Source organism: Danio rerio, chromosome 14 (assembly GCF_052040795.2).
Source record: "Danio rerio strain M-AB ecotype USA chromosome 14, GRCz13ab, whole genome shotgun sequence".
NCBI classification, from domain to species: domain Eukaryota; kingdom Metazoa; phylum Chordata; class Actinopteri; order Cypriniformes; family Danionidae; genus Danio; species Danio rerio.
In genome coordinates this window covers 38,685,756-38,703,461 of record NC_141034.1, presented here as the reverse complement: position 1 = coordinate 38,703,461, position 17,706 = coordinate 38,685,756, and the positions used below count along the sequence as shown (strand labels likewise).

The 17,706-nt window shown below is 34.2% G+C and overlaps 4 protein-coding genes across 8 annotated transcripts in view; 1 reads left to right on the top strand and 3 right to left on the bottom strand.

Annotated features, from left to right (window-relative positions):
- Positions 1-17,706, top strand: part of gria1a (glutamate receptor, ionotropic, AMPA 1a) — a 382,253-nt gene that overhangs the window by 10,077 nt on the left and 354,470 nt on the right. Inside the window, exons 1-2 of one of the 5 annotated variants that reach the window (XM_087280930.1) lie at positions 7,429-7,719; positions 8,853-8,911. The gene's annotated coding sequence lies outside the window, so the exon portion shown is untranslated. Of the gene's footprint in view, positions 1-7,428; positions 7,720-7,755; positions 8,510-8,852; positions 8,912-17,706 lie in introns of those variants that run through there. The other 4 variants (XR_015506947.1, XM_087280931.1, XM_087280932.1 and 1 more) reach the window with 4 other exon arrangements.
- wnt8-2 (protein Wnt-8a ORF2) lies at positions 450-7,771 on the bottom strand. Its single transcript, NM_001020801.3, is given in 12 exon segments — positions 450-1,103; positions 1,969-2,111; positions 2,266-2,391; positions 2,480-2,618; positions 2,747-2,780; positions 2,858-4,292; positions 4,381-4,523; positions 4,610-4,735; positions 5,346-5,484; positions 5,600-5,633; positions 5,753-5,886; positions 7,675-7,771. Coding segments are annotated over 6 exon segments (1,065 nt in total). The 5' UTR covers positions 2,926-4,292; positions 4,381-4,523; positions 4,610-4,735; positions 5,346-5,484; positions 5,600-5,633; positions 5,753-5,886; positions 7,675-7,771; the 3' UTR covers positions 450-548.
- Positions 450-7,771, bottom strand: wnt8a (wingless-type MMTV integration site family, member 8a). Its single transcript, NM_130946.4, is given in 12 exon segments — positions 450-1,103; positions 1,969-2,111; positions 2,266-2,391; positions 2,480-2,618; positions 2,747-2,780; positions 2,858-4,292; positions 4,381-4,523; positions 4,610-4,735; positions 5,346-5,484; positions 5,600-5,633; positions 5,753-5,886; positions 7,675-7,771. Coding segments are annotated over 6 exon segments (1,080 nt in total). The 5' UTR covers positions 5,824-5,886; positions 7,675-7,771; the 3' UTR covers positions 450-1,103; positions 1,969-2,111; positions 2,266-2,391; positions 2,480-2,618; positions 2,747-2,780; positions 2,858-3,725.
- tmsb2 (thymosin beta 2) lies at positions 9,328-11,647 on the bottom strand. Its single transcript, XM_087281838.1, has 3 exons — positions 11,531-11,647; positions 10,822-10,926; positions 9,328-10,387 (listed from the first exon to the last, which is right to left on the bottom strand). Exons 2-3 carry the CDS (start codon positions 10,919-10,921, stop codon positions 10,350-10,352), a joined length of 138 nt encoding a protein of 45 aa, XP_087137964.1. The 5' UTR covers positions 10,922-10,926; positions 11,531-11,647; the 3' UTR covers positions 9,328-10,349.

Here is a 17,706-nt window from a genome sequence, read left to right as displayed (position 1 = left end):
TTATATGCTACAGATGTTAGTCGTGCTGTTTTATACATTTTGTGACAACCATAATATATTACCAATCTGAATTGTGTTTTTTTTCTGAATTAAACAGCAAATTAATCAATTGTAATACATTATTGGATGTAAAAAAGACATGCTTTATAAATTTATTTAACTTTATTTGCGTCAACGAATAATGAAATGTAGCTTTACATTGCATTTTAAACTAATATGTGTATATGTATATATATATATATATATATATATATATATATATATATAGAGAGAGAGAGAGAGAGAGAGAGAGAGAGAGAGAGAGAGAGTCATTTTTAATAAGCTAATGCTTCACAGTATTACCATTTCATTCTTTATTTGATTAAATTAACACACTTATGTGTTCCAGTTATTTATATTTTTAGACCATAGCTTACTACATAAGAAGTAGGAGACACAAACAAACAAGATGATTTGTTTAAAATATTTTAATATATAGCAATATGTACAGAAATGGCAAACAAGAAAAAGTGCAGGTATTCTTCGAATAAAACAGTTTTATGCGTGTTTTATTTTGGTCCTCGAGGTCTACGCCTGTTATGACCATGGCTTCCGTGTCTGCGGGTGCAGACGTGTTTGACAGTGACCTGGGAGCAGTTCTCGCACTTTACAGTGCAGCACCAATGAAACTTGCAGTTGCAGCTGCTAACGACCTCCGTGCGCCTTTCCTCCACCCGCAGACCGCACTCATGGCACAATCTGCGGCAGCTTCGCCTTTCCCATTGAGACAGACTTTCCCCGTTTTGCACGCACTCCCGACCCTCTGTGCCAGGAAGTCCAAGGCTCAGGTTTTTGGCACAATAATCCGGCGAATCCTCTAGATATATGAGCTCTGTTCGGGCGATGGAGCCGAATGCGTCTGTCATGGTCACGCGGTTGTCTGCGCTGTTGCCTGCGCGCATTCGTCTTTTGTCCATCTCGAGTTTCTGGGCCTGATCGTGCTTCACTTTCAGGTAATTGCCAATCTCACGGAAGTCAGCCAGTTGCATCCAGCATGTTTGCATTGTGCAACTTTCTGACATGCCATGACATCTACAAATCCTCTTCATTGTCGCTTTTACAGCCTAGAACAGGAACAGAAGAATTCTTATTTTACACATCCTTTGCGTGGAAAAAACATTTACACACGACGTTTCAGTAATTATTAAAGATGGTTTTAAGAATAGTCCAACAGAATAGTCCGAAAAGAATTGGTCTGGCTCTAGGGTAAAGAACAGATGTTTGCATCACCAAATACAATTAACTATTGAATCACAATAGCCTACTTGCTATTGTTTTGTTATGATGTCTTTAAAAAGTTTTATCTAGATTTTTAGGGTCTATCAATTTGGTATGGTTAGATGAATCGTTGCTTTAAAGATGCAGTGACACTCTGGTTAATAAAAACCTTAGCGTAGCAGGGGTTACTTCTTTGTTTGATTTGAGAAGTTACGCGTGTACTGTGGTGCTTCAAAAATGAACAGAGCTATAGTCAGAATATAACAGTAGGCTATTTTAAGCTAATCGTATTCAGAAGAAGACTGGTTTAAGGCAAGTTTATTTATATAGCTCATTTTATGCACAATAGTAATTCAAAGTGCTTTACATTAACAAGAATAAAAGAAACAAGAAAATAAAAATTAAAAAAATTTAAAATGATTAAGACAGATAAAACAGATTAAAATTTTAAAACGGGTTATGAAAGAATGAAAAAGAAAATACAAAGGTTGATGTATTTGAATAAACAAGCCTACATTTTGTTAACGATGAATAAAATAAAGTACATATTGCAAATTTGGCGCCCCTAGAGGATTGGGCTATATTCTTCTATCACTTAATAGCTTAGTAGCCGAATAGCTTATTATTAATATTGACATTATTATTATTAAAAAAAATATCTACATTCAGATATACCTTGTAAATAATTTCACTTATGCCCCCTTTGCTTACCAAACGTCCAGCTTCATTATTATGAAGATTAACTGCAGCTCGGGCGTCTTGTCCAGTCTCAAGCGCATCCACGAATTGTTTAGAAATTCTCTCTCCAAAATCCACGTTGTCGCTACATCCTCCCCATAGCCAGCCACGACCCCCTAAAAGTAAATGCATCGTGACTGATGTAAATACAGTAAATAGCCAACTTTTATTCCATGATTAAATAGTTAGTCGTCTTTGTGGTTTATAAATTTAACAGCTCTGTCTATATTAGGATGTTTTAGTATGCGAATTGGCCAAAACTGTTCTTACCAAGTCTGCCGTTCCTCGAGCTGTCACACCCGCATTCGTTTAGATCTCCAAGACTGCAGTTTCTGGTTAAAGTGTACATTACGCCGGCTGCGCTTATTGCATGGACAAATGATGACTCTCTTGTTGCTAGAGATGCAATATGGGCATGCAGTTATTTTCCAGGCGTTGTTTTTTATTTTTAAAGTTATACAACATACACTTATGAATATCTTACCACTTCTCAAGCCTTTGTGAGTAGAGAGTTGCAGAGCGGTGTCCGGGCAGTTCCACCTGTCCCATGCAAACTGGTGTTTGCACTCATGTATCCCACTCTGTGCCCCAACCCGCACACTATTTGCATAGGTAAGATAAGCCTGGAAAGATAGGAAGAGATATGGGTGTTTTGACACTCACGCTTCGCCACAAGCCAAATGATTAGGTGGTCAAGTTTTGTTTCATGATTTTTAAGGTGGTCGTATTTTTTAAGTTACAGAAAATTTACCTTTGGCCCAGTTATCAGCAAATTGTTCATTGTCCTATGAATAGAAAAGGTTAAAAAACGCGTTAACAAAAGCAAAACTGTTTACATTATCGCAGTTGATGATCCACTTACCAAGTGTGTCCAAGGATAGCTTTGTCCCAAATAGGGAATAGAAAGGCCCAACGGAAGAAGTAAGCCATTATTTTAAATCCAAAGTGATAAGACAAAGGCAATGTACTGATTCGAGGAAGTGATGCGCGCTCCGTCGTGTACTTTATATTCCTCCAAAGGGAGTCAGAAGGAAGAATACCTATTGTTGCAGAATTCCTACCAAGCTATTGGTCCATACTTCACAGCCAAGTCAAGGAAACGCCTCCAGAACTTCAAAGGATGCCAATACACGACTGATGATTTTCCCTCTGCGGGCATGATCCCAAAGTTGCTGGGGCAGATGCATTATTCAAGTGTGGTTGAGTGTGATTTTACACCTTTAATTTACCAATAAACTTTTTAACCAATGGCATCCAAACCGCGCAATTAAATTGACAACTAGGAGACAGTGATTTTTCGTTTTAAATATCTAATGTGCTTCCCACTACAAAATAAGTCAATTTAATATTTACATATAAACAATGTGAGTTTAAAAAAATAACAATATAAAATATTTGCCTTAAATAAGTTCCATAAAACACAACATTTAAACCTCATCGTGAAACACTGCATACTGTCAAGTGATCTGTGCATAAAAAATACAAACATTTTTTGAGAGCAACAAAATCTGTGATCTTATGTCGAGAACTAAAAAGTGCAAATAATGAACTTCAAAATAGAACTTCAATAAATTCAATTGACAGTGGGAACGAGAAAGCCCATGTGTCTTATATAGAGCGTCAATTTACATTTTGCTTGTAGAAATATACAGAAAATTATATCTTAAAATCTCATAAAATATATTTACATTAGAAATATACAGCTTTACATATTTGCAAAGAGGATTACTTCATCCACGACGCGTGTGTTGTCTTTTGCGTGAATGGTTGTGCGGCCGGCGATTTCTGTGCCTTTTTGCGCAAAAATACCTGGTAACGGTTTGAGTGCATGTTTCGCATTTGACTGTGCAGCACCAGTGAAATTTACAGTTACAGCTGCTCACTGTCTCAATCCTCCTCTCTTCTACTTTCAGGCCACATTCGTGGCATAGCCGCCTGCAGCTTCTTCTCTCCCATTGAGAAAGATTCTTCCCGCTTTGTAGACATTCCCTGCCTTCAGTTCCATGTAGTCCCATGCTGAGGTTTTTCACGCAGTAATCAGGTGAATCTTCCATAAAAATGAGTTCTGTGCGCGCAACTGCGCTGAACGTGTCCGCTATTGCGCCACGGTTGTCCGCGCTATTGCCTGCCCTCATCCGAATTTTATCCATCTCCAACTTCCTTGCTTGATCATGTTTGATTTTTAGGTAGGAGCCGATATCTCTGAAATCAGCAAGCTGCATCCAGCATGTCTGAATACTACAGCTTCCAGACAAACCATGACACTTACAGGTCCTTTTGAGCGTTGCTTTGACAGCCTAAAATACATCAGAAATATACACATGCGTTATAAAAACGAGTCATTTCGTTAAAGTAAAGAAAATGAACAAACTCATAGGTACTTACAAGTCGACCAGCTTCGTTGTTATGCAGGTTGACCGCGGCGCGAGAGTCGTGACCATTTTCCAGCGCGTCTACAAATAGTTTAGCAATTCTGTCTCCAAAGTTAACATTGTCACTGCAACCTCCCCAAACCCAACCACGACCACCTTCGAAATATAAAAAGTTTCACGTTATTGGTGTGAAAACTTAATAATAATAATAATATTAATAAATATAATAATATTTATCTTACCCATTTTTCCGATCTTGGAGTCGTCACAGCCACAGTTTTCGAAGTCCCCCATGCTGCAGTTTTTCGTCAAAGTGTACATAACTCCAGCAGCACTTATAGCATGCACAAATGCGGTCTCTCTGGTGGCTAAAGAAACAAACAGGCAACCAAAAAAAGTTTATCATAAAATGTTATGGGTCAAATTTATACATCCTGGTTCTTTTTGCGTGGTGGAGAAAAAATCACCGACTTGGGTATTAAAGGCTATATATTTCAAATATATACATTTAATGCATTACCTAATAAACACATTTGGAGATTAGATATACAGTAGTCAACATTTAAAATGTATCAAAACATAAAAAAAAACAGCTCTAAAACTTTAACAACACCCATTCTTGTTAGGGCTAATTGTTTTTTTTTTATTTCACATGCATGGTAAATTGTTAAATAAATTGTATGTATAAAGTTTTACGTTTTAAAATACAGAATCATTTTATATTAGGCTTTGATTGAAAATATTTATGTAGTCTGGTTTTGACCGCTAGGAGTACACATGTGAACAGTTTTTCAGGATCATTTAACCCTCGCAATGAACTTTCAAAAAATCGGTGCAGAAAGTATTGTAGCAGTTGACCTACTGAAAGTCTAAACTTTTTTTCAGTTTGATAAACGCTTTGAGATTCTAGCCAGAACTTTCTCTTAAAAGAAATGTGTATTTAAAGTCTATTTTTGATAGGACGAATATTTAACTTACCACTCCGCAGGCCTTTATGCGTGGATAACTGCAGTGCGCTTTCCGGGCAGTTCCACCTGTCCCATGCGAACTGATGCTTGCACTCTTCTATACCACTCTGAGCCCCAGCTTGTACACTGCTGGTGTATGCGAGATAAGCCTGATTTATGTAAAATAGGAGCTTTGATTAGACATGTATACGTTTTAGACATTTTTATGTAAAGACAAAATAACAAATTACTCTGCAAGAATTTAGGTGTAAAAAATACAATTACCTTTGGTCCTGTCATCAGGAAGTTATTCACAGACCTACGTGTAGCAAAAGCAGAAGAAAAAGAAGCATGAGGTCAACATGGGTTAAGTCAAATTTAAAAATGACATAAATACAATAATAGTAATAAAAAAATATATAAGAAATATGACTGTACCATGCTGTTGACGACAGTATGTGACAGCATATAGACATAACCAACGACGCAAAAATCTGGCAAGGGTTCATTGCTGCGTGAGTGACCAGTGATTGCTCGATCCTCCCTTCTTCTTGAGATGCAAAGCACAAACACTGAGATGGATACGCACAAGAGACAGACGACAAGTGACTGACTGCTTGAATAAGCAAGGCATTTATACCTGTCGCCAACTTTGAGTGACAGGGATCTCCCAAGCTTTGACAATTCGCTGTGAAAAGACCTCGAGGTCGACGGTGAAATTGTTCTGCCTTAATTGCACTTCAAAGCATTATCACTTTTCACTATGCCCGTAAGTCTATTTTTCATTAAACTATATATTTCCTGGGGATGTTATGTTTTAGTATGATTTTCGACAAATGTTTAAAAATTAAACATTATTTAAATGCCTACTTGCATAAAAAAGTTATTTTGCTAATTTAATGCGCTAACGTTTGTGGAAACAGATTGAATTGAACTGTCCAAAAGGCATCAACTATTTAATTAATAATCATTCATTAGGCTTAGCCGTTGATGGTGTAGTGTATTCATGAATGGGCAGATTGTTGATTCCGCACTGGACATGCATACTGGACATGCATTTTTGCATCAGAATAGCTTTGATCTCCCATCTAGAATTAGGGGTTTATTAGCAATGTAAAAGAAGTTCAGAAATAATACACAATGCAATACACAATAGCCTATATTTGCATCGTTAAAACATTTGTAATGTCTGTTGATTTAGTTTGGTTTCTTAAACATCGGTTTTATTTGTTTCTTTTTTTATAAGGATAGTTTTCACCGGGAAATGACACTGGAATGTAAGGGGATGCTCTGCGTTGTATACAAAAAGCCATAAAATCATTCGACTCCGTTCGCTAAGGGCCATGCAAATAACATGTAACACGTATACGCCTCTGACACTCTGGTGTTAATAGACGACCAGCTGATCCCCTGGGAAAAGCTCTGGTGTGAAACATGTCTGAAAATGTAATCGGATCGGTTGTGTGGATTAGTGTTTTTGTAAAAATAAAATAAAATAAGAAAGGTAAAAATTAATCAATACGATTTGTATGTCGATTTGTAGAATGTACAGCTTGCCATATGTCATTCAACGATGTGTATGAAATGTGTAGACAGCCTACGTGTCTTATTCTCTAAAAAGTAATGAGAAAAAAACTCTATATGAGTCACAAAAGTTTCATAACTTAGTGTTTAGTGATGATTTAACAAAATACAATCATGTGTCATACAAGACAAATTCAGTAGATAAGCTCATTCACACCAAGTTATTATTTGTCACCAGGGGATCAACAGCTGAGAAGTGTAAACAAAAGGATAATCATGAGGGTGATTATATTTCATCATTTTACTTTCGATAACATTTGCGATTAATTAATACGCTATATGGAGATGTGAGTTTATATACTGTTGCTCGTGGAAGATTAATTGTAGAAACCACGTATTGACATCTTCGAATCAACCACCACAGTCACTCAAAACCCCTTTTCAAAACAACATTTATTCAATAGTCGGATAATGGTTTAACCAATGCTGCGGGGTGAAAGACAATGGAGGGACGCGCAAGTGAGGATAATCCCACTAATTGGACATCGACATCATCAAGTCTACAAGTTGCCTGAAACCCAAATTCCCACACCTACTTGTCACAAAACAAACTCGTATTAAACCATGATATTGCGCTCGGAGAACTAACCTAAGTGGAGCTGTCGTGCCATAAACGCCCGCAGAAAACTTTTATGGAGTAACAAACTGCAATGACATCGCTTATTCTCACGTCTGAAAGCACGAAATTAACAAATAAGGGCAATAATAAGAAAGAAATAATCATTAAAACTGGCTAGAAGACCATCACCACAGCGTTTAATGGTATCAGGACTCACCTTGCACAGATGATCCATTTTGACGAGTCACTCACAGAAGCTCAGGTGCAGTTCATTAGCCATCTTGTGTTAAGGCATATCGCCATGTTTTGTAATTAAAAGACTACCCGAGATGCCAAAAATATAAATCTTTTAGGAGTTTTAGAAATATTCTGGGTTCTTTTATAACTTAACGATAAAAAATATATTTTTTTGCGTCAACGATTACGCAAAAAGGCTACCCTTTAAAATCAAGGAAACTTTTCTTTCCTCAAAAGGTTTGGGGGTCTTTGGATTATACATTTCGCCATTACACTGACAATTTCTAAAATGTCAGTCATTTAATTTTTTAAGATAGAAAATGATACCTTAAAGCTTAACAGAAAGCCCAATTAAAAAAAAAAACTTTATGACAGACAAATTCTCATTTGTAAATTCACTTTATTATGCGGAAAAGACTAGTGTTTGTAAAGCAACTTGAAGTGTTCAGACTAATTATACACTCGTTGCTTTTTTGTTGTTTTTAAACTCAGTTAAACTTTATTGGTTTTAGTTATGTCAGATTTCCACAGTGATAAGTTGGTCATAAAACACGATAAGGGCTGGCGAAGCAGTGCCGTTGATGGGTGGCAGGAACAGCGACGCCACCTCAGCCGCGCTTCTCAAATACATCTCGAATATACTTTAGTTCAAAGGAGACCTAGGCGCGTCCTCTAGCACCTCATCAGAAGATGTTAATTCTAAAAACAAGAATAGCCCATTTAATTGCATGTAGTATCGGACAATCATTCCAGCTGTAGGCTGTGCTCTGATGTGAAGGACAAATTTTGGATGGAGGTGTTTTATAATAGCAATGGTATGTTAAATTGTTTTTAAACTGAGAAATTATATATATATACATATATATATATATATATATATATATATATATATATATATATATATATATATATATATATATATATATATATATATATATATATATATATATATATATATACATACCAGTGGCTTCAGGTGCTATTATTTTTCATGGCGCCCCCGCTGGCCACATCACGCAAAAACGCTTGTACAATTTTAGATTGCTCATGGATCAAGCAAATAGTTTCTTTATTTTTATTAGGTCCTTACATTTGTGCCAGCTTAAAAGCTGATATATGTTATATATACAAATTAATTAATCTTGTCTTTCCATACAGAAATCATACAAAAACCAAATTCATGGATTTTTATCTCCACCTTGGATGCACAAGTCAAGGTACGTGTTGTTTCTTTTTCTTTCCTAAGTGTGATATGTCGGGTTTCTAATGTCACATTACATATTTTTGAACTGTACAATATCCATGGGATGAGAGCATAATAATATTGTAAATCCATTATTTATATGATTGAATAGTTAATGTGTGGAAAATGTATAGTCAATCCTTATAGGGCCTGAAAAAGTCATGTTAAGTTCACAATTTAAACTGGTACATTGTCTAGACATGTATTTCTGTGAATGTCTGGTCAGACACGTTGCCACTGGATTAGTGATTATTGATTTTGTGACCATAATACAAGAACCTTTTGTTGTGACTACTGCCCTATACAGTACAACTTGCTCCATTTTTAGTTTCCCAGATTTAATGAATTGTGTGTACAGTAATGTTAAGTATTGTGACAGGACGATCTATATCTTAAAGAAATGAATACTTTATTGAATATGAATGCATTAAATTGATCAAAAAGTGACAGTAAAATTGTTTACATTGATACAAAAATATCAGTTTTAAATAAATTTTACATGCGCACATATATGGAGAAAAATTAAGAGATCAATTAAAATTTATCACATTTCCTGGCATTTTTGTATTCATTGGGTGTGTGTGAGTAAAATGTTAAAATTTGTTTAAGGTCTGATCCCATTTCTTTGAAATTTCAAATATAAATTGTGTGATTTACTGCCAATTGTTTTGGAAAAATAATTACAATAGGCCAAAATTGTAAAACAAATGTTTTAGTTTTTGTTGCATCCTTATTTTGCAAAAATAACAATTGGTTATTTTGTCCAATTGCCTTTTTTTTTTTTTTTTGCAAAATTATATTTCTGCCATAATTATTTTTATTTATTCATAGTTGTGTTAGTTGTGTTAGTTGTGTGTGTGTGTGTGTGTGTGTGTGTGTGTGTGTGTGTGTAAAATAAAAAATACAAAATACATAATATATAATATATAATACTAACTAAATAATAATGACTCGTTAAAAAAGACATTTATGGAGAAAAATGTACATTTGAAATTCATAATATTTCACAAGGTTAATATTTTTACCATATTTTTGATCAATAAAATGCAGCCTTAGTGAGCTTAAGAGACATTTAAAAAGAAATATTAACAATCAGTTTTAAGAAGACAAGTCATATTTGGCATTTTATTTGTTTTACATTTCACTTGTCTTTATTTCATGATGAAACCCTTTTAAAAATTATAAAAAAGAAACAAATGCACTAAACATATTTTGGTAAAATACCCATTTTAAACCCTGTCTCGCATCCTCCCCCTTCATCACACACCCATTCATAAGCCCCAGTGACTCCAATCGCCATGTTATCCATGCATCACGTGGGGCAATAGCACCCTTTAAACAGAAATAAGGATTGTAATATCTGCCATGTCAGAAGAACATGTATTGTGCTTGTCTTCTCATCGGCTCCTAGGTTACGGAGTAGCATCTCCTTTCCTCTCCTGTTCGATAGCTGAAAACAGATTACATATAAACAATGCTTATTAATACGTTTATTGTGAATGTAAAGCTTCTTATGAAAGAAAGAGAGATTTATTTGAAGGATGGTCATGCCAAATATCGTGGCATTTTTGCAAATTAGATGCTTATTCACATGGGGAATTCTGCAAGCAGGCTTAGGTCTGCACTGCAATGCTGATGGAGGATTTTGAGCTGACACCCATCTGCTGACATAAGAAGCTGAAAAAAAGAGGCAGTGTGATCGTGCTAGAAAAATAGAGAAGGGAATGGGAATGCAGAGGTGCCTGCAACAAAATGATAAATAAAGACACAACACTGCAGAGAAATAAAAGGCAGATGGGAAAAAAAAGAGACCAATACCACACCCAAAATGAGTGGACACACCGTATGCTGTAATGCAACACACATACACAGACACACACTCACTCTCTTTGGTGGGAAGAGGGTTCTTCTCTTTTGTCTCCGTCTTCTTCAGCTTGGTTTTGTCAAACCTGGCGATTTCTGTTAGGTCTGGCTTGTCAGACATGTTTGCTGCCAGCAGAGATGACAGATGTGATTCAGTGCATTGACCTTGCTTTTGTCTCTTGTGTGCTTTTACATGAAGGTATAACTTGCATGGTGTTTCTAAATGCAATATTTTTAGTTATCCACTGCACGGTTGCAATTATGATTATGTACTGCAATTATTTTTAACGCAAATAGCATGCTGCATTACATACAAGGTGCATTAGATGGTGTATTTTTCAAGGCAAGTATATCGGATGCTTCAGGAAGATAAATTTCCGTCACATGTACATGTGTGATGGTAGCATGTAGCACACGTGTGTATCATGCAGCGCTGCTAACCGCCCACCTAGCCATGCATCTTAACATGCACACCAGCACATTTCCTTCCTTCCTTTATTAGATCTACATTTCTTTTGTTGTTGTTTTTTCTTCTAGATTTCATGTATTTAAGCATACACCAGCCTTTTTTTCCCCTCCACATGCTACACTGCAGTGTCTTTCGCACAGGAAGAATAGCCATCCATTTTCCTATAGCCATTGCTAGTTTGCCATCTCCATTTGTCGCATTAGTCGCACTAAACCCACAAGCACATGCATTAGCTTTTGTTAAGCTCGATAAAAGGCTTACCGTAGGGCACAGAAGTGGCTGTATCCACTGGCTGGTAGAAAGAGAGGAGGACGGCGTGTCTGCTGAGATTAGACTGCGTCTGCTGGTGTCTGTGTGTCCGCTTGGGCGTGGAATTATGAGGAGAGAGAGGAAAAGAGGGAGGGAGGGATGCTGGATAGCTGTAGTCAGCCTGCCCTTTCTGTATCAGTAAATAGTCATGCTTCAGACATACAGCGCCTTTATGTGATGAATTAGTAAATCTAGGATATGACCAATAGTGCAGACATTAGGATTGCATGCATGGTCTATGCTACAGCTGTCTGATGGGGGTTGGGATGTCAGACTGACCCTGAGTCATGTCTCGTTTTAACATGAGACGAGGGGGAGCACTGTTTTACTGTTCTAACATTTATATCCTTTTTAATATGATTAAATGATAATTCCTGGAAATTAACCATGGATGGAAATCAAGTTAAGTGGTGCAGTATTATGAGATGTATGCATGCATGCATGCCTCTGAGGGTGAAATGGTATTATATTCTTATGCTTGGTCAGTGATTACATTCTTACTCATAAGGTCTCTTGTGAGCATGACATCATTCGTATTTCAGTAAAACTAGTCAACCTAGGAAGGACCTAGGGTTATAAATATACCGGACATATAGAGATATTTATTATATGTAATAATATTGCTCATTTATGAATATAATGTTTTTCAATGTATATGTTTGCTTAATTAATTGATTTTTTAATGTAATAAGACTTCTTAATTGTAAAATACAATGAGTTTAATGAAATGTATACCACTTTGATACCTTTTTGTCAAGGATAAGTCATATTTTGGTGTTGTTAATAATAATAATAATAATAATAATAATAATAATAACAACAATAATACTAAGAATACAAATTAAATTATTGAGAGAAATCATATTAAATACAAGTGTATAAAATACAGGTAAAATGTTTACAATTACAATTGTGGGGGTGAAGTGCAAATGTGGGTGTTCCAGTGCTACAACACTATTCTGACTCAATCGGTACTCGCTAATCATGGCCGATCTCATGAACCAAAAACAATTATTTGTTTACAAGCAGAGGACATATAAGAACTGGAAATATTAGGGGTATATATATATATATATATATATATATATATATATATATATATATATATATATATATATATATATATATATATATATAGTTGAAGTCAGAATTATTAGCCCCTCCTGTTTATTTTTCCCCCAATTTCTGTCAAATGGAGAGAAATTATTTTCAACACATTTTTAAACATAATAGTTTTAATAACCTATTTCTAATAACTGATATTTTTTTCGTTGCCATGATGACAATAAATAATATTTTACTAGATATTTTTCAAGATACTTGTATACAGCTTAAAGTGAAATTTAAAGGCTTAACTAAGTTAAGTAAGTTAAGTTAAGTTAATTAAGACTATCGAAAAAAAATAGCTTAAAGGGCCTAGTCATTTTGACCTTAAAATGGCTTTTAAAAAATTTAAAACTGCTTTTATTATAGCCGAAATAAAACAAATAAGACTTTCTCCAGAAGAAATAATTGTTTCAGACATATCAAGAACATTTCCTTGTTCTGTTAAACATCATTTGGGAAAAAAATAAAAAAGGAAAAAAAATCACACGGGGCTAATGATTTTGACTTCAACTGTATATATTATTAATATTTTTGTTTTACTTGAATATTTAAAAATATAGCTTATCGCAATATACTTATTGCAATAAATAGTAGTTTATGGACCTATTTCCTTTTATTAATAAGTAATGGATTTACAGGTGTGCATTTTAATTTCTTATGCATCAGATTTGTGCTTCAAACTTAATCATTTGCAATGTTTCCAATTTTCTCTGTCAGTGATTTTTCTTACCAATTTTTTCCATCTGTTTTATCTATTATTTTCAGTAAAGCTGCTTCTGACCATTACATTTCCACACTAAATGGTTATAAGAGACATGTTTAAAAACATGCAACATCTTTTATTTATTCTCTTATAGGTAAGGAGAGATCACCATTTTAGTATCATATTTTAAGCTTTATAATGCATAAAGCACATTTTCTCTTTAAGCATCAGAATCGGTACTTGGTATTGGCTGATCACCCTGATAAGGAATTGGTGCTCCGTATCAGTGGCAAAAATCCTGATCAGAGCATCCTTACTTATTGAATATAAAATACGTCAACAAAAGAGAGTATGAGAGAGTTACACTGATTGACATTTTATAAAAAAATTTTGATACTTGAACACCCTTTGTTTTCTTTGACAGACATTCATGCAACATCTTTTAATTGTATACTAAACATTTTACTTTAACATTCATTTTGTTTTAACAATTTGAGTATATTTGCTAATTTGTATTCTTGACACCAGTCATCGGTGCTTGTCTGTTCTATTTTGTCAGATAAGTTAATTAAATTTAATCTAGATCTTTTTCTGCATTCATTTGTCAATTCACTTGCCTGTCCTCCTAACAATAATTTTGCAGTCCAGCTTGATGGGAGGGAACTCAAGAAAGCTTGATAGAATTGTGTACACACTCTTGTAATTACAAATTCTTTCCCACATTGTGTGCTTAAAAATTTGTCAAAAAAAAAAAAAAAAGATGGTTCTAAAATAAGATTTTAGGTAACACATTTATGTCCTTGTGTTTTGATCAAGGTCCAAGGCAGATGATTTTGTGACTAGACCAGAAGATGGCGATATTTCATTTCAGTTCATTTTTGCTAAAGGCGATTTGTAGCTTCTCTGCAACTTTGCATGAATTAAAAAAAAACGTTTTTGGTTTTTAGATATTATTTATTATTACTCCTATTAAAAAGTATTAAATACAATATAATTTTAATTATATATAAATTATATATTATATTAATTATACACTACTGGCCAAGTTATTTATTTTTAATTGCAATTTTAGAACAAAACATTCAAAGGCAATACAATTGACATAAAAATAAATACAATATAAAAAAAATAATTACCCTAAACTTTTGACTTATAGTGTGTGTGTATTCATAATTATAGAGATTACTAAATAATAATATGACACATTTAAAATACAAAAATCGTAGAAAACATCTTAAGCGACACGCTCCATGGTAAGAGTGGAGTCTGTACGTGAGTGAGTGTGTATGTTTTTATCTTAAAAAAAAAATATATATATTTTATCTTTTTTTTTTTAAATTGTTGTTGTTGTTGTTGTTGTTGTTGTTGTTGTTGTTGTTATTATTATTATTATCATCATCATTATTATTATCATCATCATTATTATCGTTCATAGTTTATAACATTTACCCGTCCAGTGACAGCAGGTGGAAAATAGCAACTTTGCTAAAACCTGTCACAACGTATCTTTGCTTTTCAAGGTTAATGTGTTTTTGTGCATGCCCCTGTTCAATAAATAAACTCGAATTGTACTTCCCTAATATTTTACAAGCAATTTTTTACTATTTTTTTACTATATTTTTGATCAAGATATTTTATATTTATAAAATCATTTTCTCTCAATATTTAAATGAACTATTAACAACGGGATGAATTGCTAGTTGTGTGCCTTTTTATTTATAAATATAGTATTTCAGAAACATCAGAATTCGTGAAACATACCTTTTATTTTCAGATGATTCTGATCCAAAATTACCCAAACATGAATCTTTCCTTCCTTCCTTCATTCCTTCCTTCCTTGCTTGCTTTTTAATAGTCTATATTGATATAAAACTTATTTCCATTATTAAAGCATTTGCAAAATCCTATTCCCTTACTAAACTAATAAACATTTTTTAATTGAATTTTTTTAATGGAAATTGTTTTGAAAATGGAGCCAACTGTATAGTGAAGTACTAATCTGTTTTTTTTAACTACACCTATTGGCATTTTATCTATTCCAAAACTTCCACAACAAACCATATTTACAGATACTAGAATCCATTTTGAATTTTTCTTTTAATCCCTTTATGTAAAGTTTTGTTTCCAAACTAACAACTGTTTTTAAAATGTAAACAATTGCTTTGGATATAAATTAAACTAAATAAATATGGTGAAAATAATGACTGATTATCATCTGATTTAAAGCTTATCACGCTAAATGTCTTTTTTGTATATTATTATCCCATGTATCTCTGCAAATCCAAGGATAAATATCCTCTTGCGAGCCTCATTAATTCTCAGTTATGGAGTTTGCAATTACTCTATTTTGGAGACATCAGAACATGCCAGATCCCGCTTGTTGTCTAAAGTCTGAGCTGGCAGGAGGCTAAAAGCTCCATCCATAACCTTCAGTCTGGCTCCAGCTCCTTCCATTAACCTTTGAGCTGTAAATGCTAGCGGTTTGGAGATTTGGGGCCAGAGTCCATTGATAAGGTCAGTCAGACATCCAATTTGCCTCATGAAAAGGCCAGAACAAACCAACAGAATCTCTCTGTCTTTAGTGTTTTGTCAGCTTACACTAACTCACGGCTGCGTTAGTCGCTCATATCAACTTCTCTCAAATTAAAAGTGCACTTGTGTAACTTCTTTTAGGCAATTATATGGCAAATGACCACATGGTGGCAGTGTAAGTATACTTATCTTAAAATCATGTAGAGTTTCAAGCTTTTAAAAGGTGTAAGGTTCTTCATTGTCACATTTGAAATATGCTCTATTGACTATGTCTTACAGTTTGTTAGTATGTACGATAAATACTTATAATTGGAATAATTATTTTATTCATATTTATTCTGTTATTTTTGGATTTTCAGACACAGCCCATATATAAATCTCATACATGTAAATATATGCAAATTACACCAAACATTTAATTTTCTATTTAAATTTTACATTTATAAGATGTCATGTGCGGCATATATTTCAAATATTGCAAAAAAGGGCTTCCTTTACATATATAAATATACATATTTACATGCATATATGTTCATAAATGAACACATAATTACAGCTAATATTTGAACACTAAACATTTGTAATTCCAATGGTTGGGAAGAAAATATAATATAAATTTATGTATGAATGTATATACACTCATGGGCCACTTTATTAGGTACTAGTACTGGGTTTGACCCCCTGTTGCCTTCAGAACTGCCCTAATCCTTAGTGACATAGGTTCAACTCGGTACTAGAAATATTCTTCAGATTGCAGCAGTTGCTGCAGATTTTTTGGTTGCACATCCATGTTGTGAATCTCCTGTTCCACCACACTAAAAAGCTGCTCTATTGGATTGCAATCTGGTGACTGTGGAGGCCTTGTGAGTACAGTGATCTCATGTTCAAGAAACCAGTCTGGGATGATTCGTGCTTTATGATATGGCGCGTTATCCTGCTTGAAGTAGCCATCTGAAGATGGGTATACTTTAGTCATAAAGGGATGGACATGGTTAGCAACAATACTCCGGTAGGATGTGGCGTTGACACGATGCTCAATTGGTACGAATGGGCCAAAAGTGTGTCAAGAAAATATCCCCCACATCATTACACCACCAGCCAAAACCTTTAATACAAGGCAGGATGGATTCATGCATGCTTTCATGTTGTTGACTGCAAATTTGACCCTACCATACGAATGTCACAGCAAAAATATATGTACGTGTGAAAGCAGACATTTTTTTTTGCAATATTTAGAAACACATATTGTGTGTGTGTGTGTGTGTGTGTGTGTGTATATATATATATATATATATATATATATATATATATATATATATATATATATATATATATATATATATATATATATATATATATGAGATATATGAGATATTTTGTGTGAATGTCATGTATGTAATTTGCATATATTACCATTTATCAGATTTCTATGTGGTACTAAAAACAGTACAATCACAGAACAAAAAACACCTACATATGAAATGAAAAAAAAAAACATCCTTCAAACATATTCACTTTTGCTGTTATCTAAAGGTATTTTTTGCTGAATGTGATGATATGAACAAAGTGTAATATTAATAATCGTGAATCATGAATACTTTTTTTTCTCCTGCATGTAAACCCTTATTTATATGGATTCTTAAACAGCCACCCAAAAATCATATGTAATTGCTGTACTAACCAAGTCCCACAGCATGCCATCAATCCCCATGAGCAGTGGGCGTCTCTGTACAAAGAGCTCACTCAAACAGGGGCAGCTCTGAAGAGCTCTGTTAAATGCATTGCT

Coding starts and splice junctions, on each gene's coding strand:
- tmsb2 (XM_087281838.1), bottom strand. CDS start 10,921: ATGTCTGACAAGCCAGACCTAACAGAAATCGCCAGGTTTGACAAAACC. Junction 10,388..10,821: donor CCCTCTTCCCACCAAAGAGA/GTGAGTGTGTGT, acceptor ATCTGTTTTCAG/CTATCGAACAGGAGAGGAAA.